The following is a 15,275-nucleotide window of genomic DNA, read 5'->3' as shown; positions in this document are numbered from 1 at the left end:
CAGGAGCAACTGAGTAAAATATAAAATACTTTCTTGATAAATTTTGAAATTGTTGACAGACTCCAGTTTGAGGTACATGACTTTGAAAATAAGTAATTGAGGTCTACAGCGAAATATATTAGTCTTGTAAACAACCTTAACAGGTGCATCAAGAAAGTTTCGAGTTTTCCGTTCACTTAAATCGTTTTACATTTACATTTTTCACATTTTGCGTTTTCTTAACCGACAAAAGAAAACAAAGGGGGAGGGGCACGAGTACTATATGCAGATGGCAATAGTGTGAGCAGGCTCACCTTTGAGTCACACGCGGCGAAGAGCGGAGCGATCCGGCGGGGTGGAGTCTGGTGAAGAGGTGCCAAGAAAGTGATCTGCGTGAGTGTAGTTCTGAAAAGAATTGCTGGTGACTGACGTTTCGACACCATGAGTGTACGTCACAATTAAGTCGATTGTGTTATAAGTCTGGTCCGTTGAAACTGACTGGTTGTGCCAAGGGCTTTTTCCGATTTTCATTCTTCACCCCTTAGAAAGTTATGCGATAAGTGCTTTTTGATTTCAGGTCTTTGAAAGACTAAACATAGTTTGATGTGAGGTTTCTTTTTCTCTTGTGGATTTGGCTTAACATGGTGTCGATTGCCGGATTTTGTGAAAGTGCTTTCGTATGATGAGCTTTGACTGAGTTTAAGCTTTGCGTTTAAGCTTAGTGGTTTATCAACAAAGATTTTCAATGCATGAAGTTTAGTCTTGTCTGGTAATTGAACTCTTTGGCTGGCTGGACGCCCTGTGTTATGCACAACACGTGTTGTTTTAGGTTCTTTCAATTCCGGTGAAAATAACTGTTTTGGTTGTGATTTCAATTGAACGAGGTAATCCTAACAATGAACTTAGAACAGCATCGTAAGTTTTAGAATAATCAGATTATTTAACATGAAAATAACCCAAGCGCCGTTTTTGTTTAGATAACTAGCCCTTAAAAAAGGCGAAATAATATGCACATTTTTTTACACTTGCAACAGTTTAGTCTGAGAGCGAAACATTAAGCTAAAAAAAATTGATAACTCACTGATATGAAATAAGTTAAGCGTACACAAATACAAGCATATCACCCTTAAATGCGTCAAACACAAATCTGAGACCAAGCACCAAAACCTCAGTAGTGATTTTTCTCGCATCGATATTCTTAATTGAAACAACACTTAATTATAGCGGCTACGATATCAAAAGAACTTTTTTACGCCACTGCAATTTTTTTTTTTAATTTACGGTCTTTATGTGTAACGCATTTGTCTTCTACACATATGTGTATTGTTTTTTGGCGCGAAAATTCCAATCCTGCTCAACAAGCGCGAAGGTGGAAATCGTTGCTAATGAAAAGTGTTTAGCTAAGGCCTCGTTTTGAAGTCGAGGGAAAAGGCGCGAAAAAACTGTACACCTCAAGCTCCGTCCGCACTACGCCGGAGAAATTTCAAAACTCAATAATCATCGGCCATATTGGATGTGTTTTTGAGGAAAACTCACGCAGGGAAATCACATGATTATCGCTACGTCATCGATTTCGAAAAGCTCTGTTTTCAAATTGTTTTCCTTCCACACAAAAACGCAAAGCAGGCGTTTTCAAATTCCTCTGGTTTGAAGAGCGTTTTCGAGAAGCCGCGTTTTCGTGACAGATTGGTGTGGACGGTTGGGCTAACCGTAGAAATACGCACGGTTTCCAAATTTTTTCAGCGTATTGTGGAGTTTCTTAGTTCCATCTTATATTTACAAACTCGTTTCCCTTCTTCTGCCCCTTTCAAAGTTCAAGAGAAAAGCCTTGGAACTGGGTTGTCCTCGACATACAGAAAAAATAGCACTACAAACAATAACAACCAGAAATCTTTCTTGAACATTTGTTCAGATAGTTCAAAGTTGCGGACAAATTTTCCCGGTTGGAACAGAACGCCTGAAATTTGCATATCACCTGTCTGTTTGACTTACATCAGTCCCTTCCTGTTTGAAATCAATCGCTCCGTTCAATAACTAGGTTTTGCTAATGGTCAACGCCGTATTTCGGCCGCTCAGCTAGATCGATAATAAAATAAAATGAATAAACAACCTTTATTTACCCTTGGTCGGTGTTTGTAGTCGAAGACTAATGCGGACAAGCAAATAATTCAAATTGAACATAACAAGGTTAAAATCCCCAACTTGCAGGAGGCAAACCAATTGGCTATTTACCAGCGTGGCCGAGACGTTGAACTCGCTGTACCTTGAAAAAATGCCAGTTAGTGATCAGAGCAGGACTTGAACTCGCCGGACCTCCAAATTTTAACGCTACAACCACTCGGCCACGCTCCTGGCAGGGAAACGAAAATTGGTTCAAAAAATCGGAGAGTTCGAGAAATCGGGGTAAAATACAGTGTTCGACTGAGGAGAGGGAACGACTTTTGGTTCGAGTTACCGGGAGGTTCGAGAAATCGGTATCTCACTTTAATACGTTATGAGAAATAGATAGAGGATATGACACGGTGGCGCGAAGATATGGTTTTATTTGCGAGTGGTAAACACAAGACTTTTTTACCAGCAAGCGCAGCGAGTGAGTAAAAGATTGTTTTTAACACAAGAAAATAAAATTCATATTTTCAAGCCACCGTGTAATTTTCGTTTTATTATATAGACAAGCTGACTGTTTGCGCAAACAACCGCGAAAAAGCGGAAAATGACGGCAACATTATCAGCACTAATAAGGAAATGGAAAATATGTCGCGCGGGTCCCGGATGCAGTTTCGTATAAATTTTACGAGTTGTCTATTTTCCAGGAAAGCACTAGTGGTTCCGTAATAAAATTGAACTATTCAGGCATTGATGAGCAAGTAACTTATTTCAATTCTTCGGTTACCAAAAACCATATGCAGCTGTTGGTTTTTATGCTTTTACACACTTAACAATAAAAATCTTTCTATTTGTACAATTTCAAGTAATTAAAATGTATGCCAACTTCGTTCATTTGAAATATAATCTCACTTTGTTGTATTATAATTGAAAGCGGATTCACAATGTAAGGCGATGGAAAAAACAACAGCTCTTCCGATGCAAGGTTGAACATAACAAATTTGTTCTGAAATGGCAGGTAAGACTGTGTAGCAAAAATTGTTTTCGAACGATTAAATCAATAAATTTTGCTGAGTAAATTAAATGCGAGCAATTTCTCAAGCGAGTTATTTGTTTAAACCTTTTCAATATGCGTTATTAAAAATCAAATTTACCAATAAGCAAGCTTCATTTTCTTCTAATTACTGCAACAACTCGAATTTACCTTGTGAGTAAAGTATAATTAAATGAAGAAAAGAAGAAGTCAGGACTTCTTAGTTGATCTGATTCTTTGATAATTTAGCTTGCCCATCGTGTTTTCCGGCTGACTGAAAAACAAAACAGCAAATGATTGCAGCTGATGCTGATTACAACTTCTATTTGACACGGGAAGAAAATAAACCAATCGATTTAAAACCAGGAAGTTCTATTTGGGTTTTGAGGAAGAAATCTAAACAGTAAAACCCAAAGAACAAAAAGCGTCGCACAGTTAATCTCTATTTCACAAAATGGCCAATTATACATCTAGCTTCTGTGAAGGCTTCAAGGAGCAATACGAGATCATTGCCAAGAGCTCAGACGCAATGTACATCGTCATTTTCGTGGTCAACGCTATGATGTCATTTGTTGCAAGTCTGGGCAACAGTCTTATAATGGATGCTCTCCGCAGATGTACCTCGCTACATGGGCCTTCCAAAGCGCTTCTCTTTAGCCTGGCGCTATCTGATCTCGGTGTTGGCTGCATAGCGCAACCTCTGTTCGTCATTCACAGACTGGCGGCCTTAACGAGAAGCTATCGCACTTTTTGCGTCTCCGGTGTCGGCTCGTATTTCGTAGGAAACACCTTAGTCTCCGCTTCATTCGTCACGTCAACTGCCATAGCGCTCGACCGTTACTTGGCGCTACGTTTGCGCCTCCGCTACCGCGCGGTCGTTACGATCAAACGCATCACCGTGGTTCTTTTCGCCAGCTGGTTAGCGTCATTGATTTGGTCAGCGCTTTGGTTCTGGAATAAAGAAGTGCAGAATTGCTTAAGGATTGCACTCTTCAGCCTTTGTTTTGTTACAACGACGTCTTCCTACTTCATTATCTACAAGTACATGCGGCGCTACCGTTTTCGCGTCGAGGAGCACGTTGGCAGCGCAGTGGCTCACGGCACCGCTGGATCCCATTTTAACACGTTACGTTTTCGACGATCAGTGGTCAGCATGTGTAAGATCTATTGTCTTCTTTTAGCTTGTTATCTACCATATAACTGCCTGATGGTTTTGCTCAACAGATTTCAGCTTACGTCTTTGACTGTCGCCTTGAACGCCATTTTCGCGACTCTTGTCTTATCGAATTCTGCTTTGAATCCTTTCGTTTTTTTCCGCTGTATACCAGAAATTCGTGTTATGGTTAAGTCGATGTTTTCTGCACTTACAGTGACCAGCCATTAATGAACTATTGATCGAGGCTTTGGATGGACCTTAACTGACAGCTGAGAATTGGTCAGCGCTCTAAGAAAAAAACGCTCTTTTGAAATGATTGCGAGGTTTGAGACCATATTCACTAAACTAATGCTACATGAAATGATTGAGAAACCAGAGAGACTGCATGTTAACACTGGACCTTTTAAAGGATAAGAGGTTAAATTTTTCCGTAGTTTTTATTAAGATTATTCTGTTCCAACCCTTCCTGGCGATTCTTGGGTGATGGGGTTTGGAATGGAAAATAGTGTGTGCATACAGGGAGAAAGCGGAGACTTTTTTCTGGATGGATGTTCCTGGGAGTTTAGAGAAGCCTCCCTCGTACAACCGTAAACGTTAACTGTCGCTTAAAAGCCCCCCCTCCCCCCCACCCCACTAGCTTTCCTCGTTTTGCATTCGTTTTATTGTGATGTTTTAAAGTTTATTACCAGTAAATGAAATACCTATTTTGATCAACATGTGTAGCTAAAGCTCGTTTCGAAACAGTATTTTCATTCCGGTTATAAGCCCCTTCGGACATAAGCCCCTTCGGATATAAGCCCCTTCGGATATAAGCCCCTTCGGATATAAGCCTCTTCGGATATATAAGCCCCTTCGGATATATAAGCCCCTTTGGATATAAGCCCCTTCGGATATAAGCCCCTTCGGATATATAAGCCCCTTCGGATATAAGCCCCTTCGGATATATAAGCCCCTTCGGATATATAAGCCCCTTCGGATATAAGCCCCTTCGGAAATAAGCCCCTTCGGATTTATGCCCCTTCGGATATAAGCCCCTTCGGATATAAGCCCCTTCGGATATAAGCCCCTACGGTTATAAGCACGATGTTCAGTGTCTGTCGTTAGAAACACATGTTAATCGAAAGCCAGCTGACATATAGAGCGCCATTATTGATGTACGGTATATTTAAAAATCCGGAAGGCCGATTGCAAATTGCAGTTTCTGATTATTCATAATTACAAGCAATTTGTTTTAATAAAAATGATTCTAGTTTTTTCAAAAACGAATAGCGTCTCATATTTGGTAAATTCAGCAGTGTTGGCAAAGTTAATTCTTACTTACTTTCATAACCTTCGCATTACAACTCAGTGTTAGTTAACACCGTAAAGATTTCGAGATTTTGATTAGTCCTTAGCTCGGTGTTTTTGACGACTGGTGTGAGCGTGATTACCTCAGGTGTACAATTAATGAACAGCTGTCATTATAATGTGCACTCGAATGGTTTCCAACCATCGGACTGACAGATTAGCCCAGTAAAAGCTTTCAACAGAACGCCCTTGGGCCTTTCCACATAGCACGTAAAATCGCCTTAATATCTTTTCGGAAATTCTAAAAAATTGTCTAATTATCACAATTTTTTCTAAATATCTCTTATTTTTGTTTCAAAAATAAACCGATTATGAATCAGTTTGACTTTCTTGTAGTAGTAAGAGTTAAGGAAGAAAATTCAGTCGCCAGCATCCGCCATTTGCTTTAACGTTTTTAGTGATATGGAATATATTTTTCGAGTGTGAAATCACTGAACTAGATAATTTCCGGCATCGAACTGTGCATTGTTTCAGGAAATCATGGACGAAAACACATAGCTAAGCTAAAAAAAAAGCTATGAATATTTCCAGAAGCATATCACCTAGAAAGGTGATATGCTTCTAACATTTCTAAATATCCCTTAACTTTCTAAATATCTTAATATTTCTAAACATGTCGGAAACTCCTAAATATCGCAAAGATATCCGGATATTTGCGGAAAGACCTAAACATCCTTAACCCTTTAACACTTTAATTTTGGCCCGGTTTATCGTTCGCCGACGATCGATGACTTCGCGTTTTACGAAGTACCCTAGATAATTACTGATAATTACCACTAAAATTTTATATGAATTTTAAACAAAATAAAACTTTTTTTAGTGATAAACAATATCAGATAAAATTTTCTTTTTAACAGCTTAAAATAGGAATTACCTTTACTGAACGAAAATCAGTGAGAATTTTTGCATCCAAACTTCCTCTATAGACTATTACCAAACGTGGGCTGGATGATGGACTTTTCTGCAGAGCCAAAGAGCCTCAAATTTAAAATAGATTTTTTCATATTACCACATCATGGGTTAAAGATTACAGGGATGCTAAAATCTTTTGATGAAAATGAGGGCATCCAAAATAATACGCCCAAAAATAGGTCATTTCCGGTTGTTTTTGATATCCTTCTAATTAAGAGACCTACATTTTGATTAATGGTTGAAGCAACAGAAATACTCCTTCAAACCAATATCTCTAAATTTAGAGAGTTAGGCATTGGGCTTTATATAAATGATTTTTTCGGATTAAAATCATTTCGTACTCTGTCAGCTTATTGTTGAAATGCGCCAAAAATTGGTCGAAAACTAAACTCAGGGGATCCTCCCGGGGCTGATATCCAGAGCTCGAGTGCAAAACGATCAACGAAGCTGAAACTTGAGCATATAACATGCGTTTACATAAGGACTTTGTGTGTGGATTTTCAGGAAAATCGGTCAATCCCCATTTCCAAGTCTGCCCCGGTGTCTTAGACATAAGCTCTTAATATGTTTAAGGGAATTTTCAACCAGCTCTGATCGTGTGTTAATGAACATGCAATGTTTAGAATTCTCCATACATCTGGTAATCTAGGTGGAATAAGCTTTCTTTCTATACCAAAAAAGGTTCGATGAACACAAATTTGCCTACATTACTAGCTGAATCGTTTGTCAGAATCCACTGCATGCAATACATACCTAGGCCATAGTTTAATTATCTTCGCAAACTGAAACTTCAATGAAGAATGGCAGCAGAAACACAGCAGCCGGCAACAATTTCATGATTACTCTGCAGAAAACTGCGAATACTGAACACGGGCTTGTGGCGATTAATTTGCATCCTTATCGAATGTCGTAGATGCATACATAGAGTAAATATATGATGACACATCAGTTAAATGGAGGAATCATATTTTGCTTATGGAGCAGCTAAGCAAGCACAGCGTACATGTGCTTTGGGAACCCCACAGGACATAAATTCTTACAGCAGCTACTTAAATAAATCTTTTGTTTCAGGTTGTTTTGTGGGGCATGATATGACTACAGTTCTGTTTCCATTCAGGTTTACGCTGTACACAATATTTGTTAAGTGGAGACAGTCGCCTTGGCCCAAGTATATTCACCTTGCTCTTAGAAATGTTTTTGAGTTATTTTTGCATTTGACCTTGCTTTTCGTCAAATGCCTACTATAATGTCCGGCAATGGAACATCCCTTATTCATATTTCCCGTTATACTTCATTTACCTTTAAGAAAAAAGTAGTACGCCACCATTATGCGAGTAAATACTGACTGCTTTACGCCTGCGGGTGAAAGATTTTTTTTCATGAAAGGCCATCGCGTGCAGTTTTGTGCGCAGCTGTGAAAAACCAAGGTAATTATAATTATGGGATCTTTTTTCGTACATTTCCATCAGCACCAGTTCTATTAAGGCAGCACTGGTAGCACCTTGTGAGTCTGACGTGATTAATCTGAGTGTTTGCTTTCAAAGTTAAGAGTTAAAACTAAGTAAATAAATAACAGTTTGCGCTATTTTAAAATGAAAACAGAGCGGCTTAGCTCTAAATTTCAGCCCTCTACGAGGCTTATGTGATTCAGTTCTACACGTTAACAACAAATGTAACGGCTGCTTGGTTAATACTCATAGATATAAGTCATCCGCATACATTGCTGTCTCGACCGTTTTCCCATCTTAAAAAGAAAACGAAGTGTTTTTAGCTCTACAGTTCTTGTCGCCTGTATGTCTGAAGTGATTTCTTATAGTCTATACCTTCTGTTTGATTAATGCCTCCATAGTTATGAGTTTAAACACCAGTCAATGACTCTATTGACAGCTGTGTCATGCTAAAGAGCGCACTAAGTGTTTTTTAGTTCTACACTGATCAAGTCTCCCGTACCTTTGTCGTGATTTCTCTCGTTTTCACTTGCTGTTTAGCTATAAGGCTTTCATAGACAGTCACCTTTTTAAAAATGGATAACGACATGAAACTTCGCTCTACTTTTCTAGTCGCCGAGAAGTGTGACGTGAATTCTAAAAGCTTCTAGCATCTAAGAGTCTTCAAATAGCCGCTGGGTAATGCTTTCAGAGATCAATTTAAACGAATGACCGTCAAGAATAACCGTCGTTACAAAATAACAGCCTGCTCTACTTTTCTAGTCGCCTGTGAGTCTGACGTGATTTTTTAAGTCTACAAAGACCCGCTGGGTAATACTTGCATAGCTATTCAAACGCCATTTAATGACCGTCTTAGCAGTTAGCCATTTGTGAATTGTGACGCCCATTCTGAGGAACTGCTGTCTCGAAAGAGTTGTAATTTGTATAAGTCATTATATGGTTTCGTGTTCAATTTGGAATTAATTTGCACGAGTGAGCTTTTTGACTCACAAGTACTAATTAATTCCAAATTGAACGAGAAAAACCGTATGGTTACTTATTAATAATATAAACATGAAATAATTCGCGTGGAGGAAGTGCCGGAAGATCTTTCTTGAACCCATTTTTTCTCATTCGAGAAAACTTTTTTCAAAGTTTCCGCACAAAATTTTCGTCATCATTTTACGTGATATCATCAGGTTAGAAAATTTCCTGTTGTCTCTCAGCCAATCATAATTCAGAATTACGATGTGTAATTTGCACTGGTGTTACACTTTTTGCACTGGTGTTACACTTGAACGGCACTGCTCTCAGCCAATCAGAATCAAGTAATTTTTTCACGTATATCATTAGACAGATAATATCTAACCTGAGCTTGTTGCATTTGAGTAGATGTTATAGTCTTTACAAGTAGTAAATGGGCATAATTAAAGATATGAAAACTGAGAATGTGAAAGTAACTCACCTTGGAATCAAATTGTCGTATTTAAGTCAAACTTTCCCAGACAGAATGTTATAAGTTGTAATTACTTATCTAAGTCTTAAAAGGCCCCAGCTTTAATCTCGAACTTCTTGAATGTAGCGTGCATACCAACGATTTTCCTTTGTTGAATACTGCAAAAAAATCTACACACATCACATTAAAGATCCACATGGGATCACCTGTCAATGAAAACTCTGACTTGTCATAATCGAAAAGACAATTTTTTCTTTTAATTTTCTATACTTATCTCTCCATGTTTTGCTGTAAAAGCCGTTAGACACCCCCAAACAGCAGCACAAACAAGAAAATGTAAAATTTAAAATAAAACGGTAATCACTCACAGAAATCTTTACAAGTCGACAAAAATCACGCTCTGAACTTCGAACAGGTTGCGCCCGAACAATTTTAATATTACCCGATAAGCCGCCACTCAGCGCAGTCTCCTGTCACAACTGTATTTTGTCTTGGTATTTAAATTTGATAATCTTACTGAACGGCATGTTATAAATTATATTAAAAAGGAAACTTGTTTGTAAAATTTCTTTATTTTATTCAATCACCATGATAACTGATGAAAATCGAATTTTAATGTGGCGTCTTAAGGTCTAATGATACTAAATTACCCTTTGCAAATACGTAACTAATCATAAGTTTAATTAATTTTTTTTTATGTCACGAGCGTGGAACAAAGACAAATCTTGATTCCTAGAAGGCACTCGAACCATGACCTCCCAGAAACCAGTTGGGCGCTTTACAACACTAAAGCTGGTAAATCCGGCCATCATGGCTTTGAAAAAGTTCCAAAGATTAGTCCAAACTAAAACAATATATATTTGGGTGATTTAACAATGCTTGTACTATGCCGGAATCTTTTCAGTTACACTGAACATTCATAAGATACACTACTGAACCTAGAATCGGAATTGGCGATTATATAACTTACCACTGTGGATCTCTCAGAAATGTGCACAATTTAGAGGCAAAGCTTTATCCAGTATTCGTAGCAATTTTGTCACAACTAAATAGATCAAATTGCACGTTAGTCATGTCTAATTAAAATTAAACTATTTTACAAGAGAATTCTGAATCTTGCATACCAAACTCAATTACGAACAAAATGATGATTATATAAAAGTAAATTGATATATTTTTCTCGAAGCTGCCTTGAAGCTACTACTAGCTTCGAGTCTGCTGCATGGTTAACGCACAATTTCGTCATCTGTTTCCTTAGTGACATTCTCAAACATGGTCCCCACTAGAAGTCTTAGTTTTGTCTTGTAACCATGGCTTTCACAAGCCTCACAGCCACATTCGGTTATAATAAGGTAATTGAGCACTTTCACGCCACCATCCGGGCATCTCACGGGAACGCTCAAGGCCCTAAGATTCTTGGGCTTGCAACAGAAACAATCGACCTGGATCCATGGTGAAGTTACATTTGCAACTGCGCTTGAGCCGCAAGAACCCTGGCAAGACGTCTGAGTAATTGGAAGAATGTTAGAGCAGCCAAACTCGTCAACGATGCTGGTATTTTCTGTGTGAACATTGCATCGCTCGATCTGGACTTCGGTCGCTGGTTCTGGTGACGCTATTGATGTAGGTTTAGACATGTTTGGCCTTGACGTGACAGTGGGTTGGGAACTTTTGTTTATATATGCCGTGCTTGTCTCAGGGGCTGGTCCTGTTCGCTTCGCGGTGGACGCTGTTGTTTTTGGCGTCACTGTTTTCCAGAACGTTAAGATGGAAGACGTTGTCTGAACATTTGTCTTTGTGTAAACTGTCGTCAAGTTCTTTGCTGCCACTCCTCCCTTTGAAATGGCAGGAGTGGTCGTAGAAATCATCGCAGCTGTTAAATATAAAAGGAAGAAAAAGAAAGATGCAATTCATAATTATTGCGTCCTAGACAAAGAGCTGTTGGATATAACTTGATACTGGACTAATTAAAGCAACAGCTCAGAACAGTCATATTACATAAGTCCAAAGAAATTCAAATTGGTGCGTACTTGATTTCTTGCGGCAAAAGCAACATTTTCCAGGTTTGTCAAGAAGCTCCTCACCCTGAAATATGAAAAGGATTGCAGTAAAAAAAAAACACTAATTAAAGAACGCAGTTAAGAAACTATGGAAAATTAATAATTACCAATAATAATTTTCTAGTTTATTACTTATGAAAGCTATTTTAACTAATTTGTATTCATCTTAGTTTATTTTAATGGAACGCCAAAATCACAATTAAGCTTTTTAGTTCCTTTTTGGTCTCTTCGCCACCTTTTCTCTACAATTTATTTTGATTTATATTAAATAATTAATTCATTGTAATTTCCTTTATGCGGAAAATTTCCCCTATGTTTTCAATCAAGATGCACTTACCTCCTGACATGCCTTGATATTACAGGTCTGCGTGCAGATAACAGAATCGCCGAGGCACATACACGAGCTGCATGTTCCATTTTCAAACTTTTGGCCGATCTGGAAGGTAATAACAGTACACGATATATGGATTATTGACCAAGCGTGAAGTTAAGGTAACAAGATACTACCCAAAATCGTTTTCAGTCGAGGTCCATAAACATGCCAAAAAGAACTATTTTGACTGAACACGCTTGACCAATAAAGGACTATCAGTTTACTATAAGGCATAAAGAACACCATTTTCTTGCTGGAAACAGAGGGTGTTCCTGAACTGGTAAGAAAGCCATATCTTGCTAAATCAGGTAACCAATTATAGCACAGGATGTGGGATATCTTGCCTGCTCGCACAGCTCAACGTAATAAGAAGAATGATTTCTCACAACAAGTGAACTGCAAGAACTCACTCTCTTGGGTAATTACACCTTGTTATTGAAAACTTTTAGAAAGAGCTGGCCAGGGCTCTTGATTTCTAATGTCACTCAAGGTGTTAAGTGAAGCATTTCAGATTCAATGATAGTCCTACTAAAAAAAATGGATTGACTTGTTAGTTCCACCACACGGAAAGAAGAAACCTGGACGATCACAGACGCTGTATCTGTACGTTCAGCGCCTTGCGAAAGATATTAAAGGCATACTACAGATAAGCCAATGTTTTTTTCCGGTTTGCTCAAGGTCAGAGCAATTAAAGGATGCTTGTGGTCGGCTGCTCTAAAGACGACCAATAATGGTGTAATACTCTCCTACAGACCCAGAGTTGAGGTGAAGTCTTTGTCTAGGAATGCTTAAGAAGGATTAAACTGAAAAGATAACTTGAATGTTTGCTCCATTATACCTACATAATAAGTCACCAGGGTTATTGCCCCACCAATCTCACCTTGTAAAACGTTTCATTGTGGTAACACGGACACTCCAGAACAGGTGATACTGCTTTGTTATTGAGTAAGACCAAACCTGGTTGGCATGCCCAGCCGGGCTTACAGGTTTCCTCAGTGCACCTTTCTATTTTAGGTTCGGCGAGGTCGGCGCATGTCTTGGTACAGGAGCAGTTGCTCCATACACAGCCAGAAGGACCTGGAGAAGGTTTAAGATATCTTATCAATTGCAGAATGCTTTTAAAGAATACCTCTCTGGATATCCGGCAATTCTTGAAGTGTTTGTGATTTCAAGAATGGATGCAGAAACAAAGCGGTAACCTATCTGCAAGTTATATGAAACATCAGGAAAAGTACCTCTCGTGTCAAAAAGTCAAAACATAAGTTTGCGAACTCAGGGTAAAGGTTGATGGCTTTTAATATTATCCCGAATATTTAGGCTTGTTATCTATAACTAGCGACAAATGCGGTGTTTGGAGGCGATTGAAACTTTCCCTCGTAAAGTGGAGCTTTTTCTCCGCCTAGAACGTCTCTAACTTATATCCGGTGTAACTCAAAGGTTTCTCTAACCTGCTGTGGAAGTTGTGACCTTTCGGGTAAACGTAGTTGTTGTCGGGCTTGTTATCTTTGATGTTGTTGTTGATTCTCTCCTGGATGTCGATGATACTAGGCTTGCTTTCTTTAATGTTGTCGTGGACTTTTGTGAGGATTTTGTCCATGGCGGGAGTGATGTCCGGGTAAACGTAGTTGTTGTCGGGCTCGTTATCTTTGATGTTGTTGTTGATTCTTTTCTGGATGTCGATGATGCTAGGCTTGCTTTATTTAACGTTGTCGTGGACTTTTGTGAGGATTTTGTCCATGGCGGGAGTGATGTATTTGATGTTGCTGTCGACCCCTGTGCAGACGTCGTGGATGTTTGTTGCAGTTGAGCTGGGTTTGTTGGTGTCGTCGAACTGTATCCTTGTGTGAGCGTTATCTTTGAAACTGACGCGGACCCTTTTGTGGATGTAACTGCCGTAGAGCTTGTCGTCTTTGGTGCTGTTAACTCTTTTGCGGCTGTCGCTGTTGTAGGGCTTGTTATCTTTGGTTCCGTACTGGTCTCTTCTGTGGCTGTCGTTGATGCTATACTTGTTTTCTTTGATGCTGTTGTCAACGTTTGTGCGGATTTTGTTGATGGTGGGCTAGTTATCTTAGATCTTGCTGTTGATTCTTTTGTAGACGTCGTTGATGTCAGTTTCATTTGAGCTGAGTTTGGTAATGTTGTTTCTTTGTTGCCTGGTGGGAATGTTATCGGGCTTGTTGACTTTGTTGTTGTTTTTGACTCTTTTGCGGCTGTGTTTGATGCACGACTCGTTGTTTTTGATGCTGAAGTTGACTCCTGTTTGGATGTCGGTGTTGTTGGACGTGCTCCCTGTGTGTTGGTTGTTGTTGTAGACTCTTGTTTCGGAGCCGTTGTTGTTGAGAGTTGTGCCTTTGATGTTGCTGTTGATCCTTTTGTGGATGTCGTTGATGATAGTTTTATTTGAGCTGGGTTTGTCGGTGTAGTTTCTTTATAGCCTGGTGGGTACGTTGTCGGACTTGTTATCTTCGATTTTGTGGGTTTCGTTGTCGTTGGATTTTGTATTTTTGATGATGCTGTTGATTCTTTTGGGGATGTCGTGGATGTTATCGGAATTATTATCTTTGCTGTTGTTGACTCTTTTGTGAATGCTGTTGATGGACCGCTAATTTTCTTTGATAATAAAATTGACTCCTGTTTGGATATTGATGTTGTTGGGTGTGTTATCCTTGTTGTTGTAGACTCTTGCTTCGGGGCCGTTGCTGTTGAGAGATTTGCCTTTGATGTTGCTGTTGACTCTTTTGTGGATGTCGTTGATGTTTGTTTTATCTGAGCTGAGTTTGTTGATGTAGTTTCCTTGTAGCCTGTTGGGAGAGTTATCGGAGATTTTATCTTTGCTGTTGTTGACTCTTTTGTGGATGATGTCGATGCGCCACTCATTTTCTTTGACGCTGACGTTGACTCCTGTTTGGATGTCGGTGTTGTTGGACGTGCTCCCTGAGTGTTGGTTGTTGTAGACTCTTGTTTTGGAGCCGTGGTTGTTGAAAGTTTTGCCTTTGATGTTGCAGATGATTCTTTTGTGGACGTCGTTGATGGTAGTTTTATTTGAGATGGATTTGTTGGTTTAGTTTCTTTGTTGCTTGGTAAGAGCGTTGTCGGACTTGTTATCTTTGATGCTGTCGACTCTTTTGTAGATATCGATGTTGTTGTTGTTGTTGGGCCTTTTATCTTTGACGTTGTTGTTGATTCCTTAGCTGATAGCCTTATTGTTGGGCTTGTTTTCTTTGATGTTGTGGACTCCTCCGTGGAAGAGATTCTTGTTTGTCGTGTTATCTTTGGGGTTGTTGGGGACGTTGTTGAAGTCTGGGAGCACGTGCGGTGACAAAACACTTGTGATTGGTTGAGGGTGTTAGGCTTCCGCTGACACGTACAAATGTCACACGGCTTGTCTTGGATGGTTGTACCGACCTAAGGCACAATATCATGAAT

The 15,275-nt window shown here is 39.2% G+C and overlaps 2 protein-coding genes across 2 annotated transcripts in view; one reads left to right on the top strand and one right to left on the bottom strand.

Annotated features, from left to right (window-relative positions):
* The first annotated feature begins 3,572 nt into the window (after positions 1-3,572).
* Positions 3,573-4,502, top strand: LOC110060768 (histamine H2 receptor-like). The gene has a single exon (XM_020767569.2). The coding sequence runs from the start codon at positions 3,573-3,575 to the stop codon at positions 4,500-4,502; it is 930 nt and encodes a 309-aa protein (XP_020623228.2).
* A 5,467-nt stretch (positions 4,503-9,969) lies between these two features.
* Positions 9,970-15,275, bottom strand: part of LOC110060769 (uncharacterized) — a 44,575-nt gene continuing 39,269 nt past the window's right edge. The window contains exons 33-37 of the mRNA XM_089284299.1: positions 13,298-15,254; positions 12,730-12,926; positions 11,814-11,912; positions 11,447-11,501; positions 9,970-11,289 (exon numbers count right to left, since the gene is read on the bottom strand). Coding sequence (XP_089140425.1) covers positions 10,643-11,289; positions 11,447-11,501; positions 11,814-11,912; positions 12,730-12,926; positions 13,298-15,254 — 2,955 coding nt within the window. The 3' untranslated portion in view covers positions 9,970-10,642. The remainder of the gene's footprint in view (positions 11,290-11,446; positions 11,502-11,813; positions 11,913-12,729; positions 12,927-13,297; positions 15,255-15,275) is intronic.

Source organism: Orbicella faveolata, unplaced genomic scaffold, assembly GCF_042242905.1.
Source record: "Orbicella faveolata isolate gen_17 unplaced genomic scaffold, um_ofav_v1 contig_13, whole genome shotgun sequence".
NCBI lineage: Eukaryota > Metazoa > Cnidaria > Anthozoa > Scleractinia > Merulinidae > Orbicella > Orbicella faveolata.
The sequence above is the reverse complement of the archived record's forward strand: the minus strand, read 5'-3'. Positions and strand labels throughout refer to the sequence as shown.

What these genes read in the sequence shown, in the direction of transcription:
- LOC110060768 (XM_020767569.2), top strand. Translation starts at nt 3,573, where the DNA reads ATGGCCAATTATACATCTAGCTTCTGTGAAGGCTTCAAGGAGCAATAC.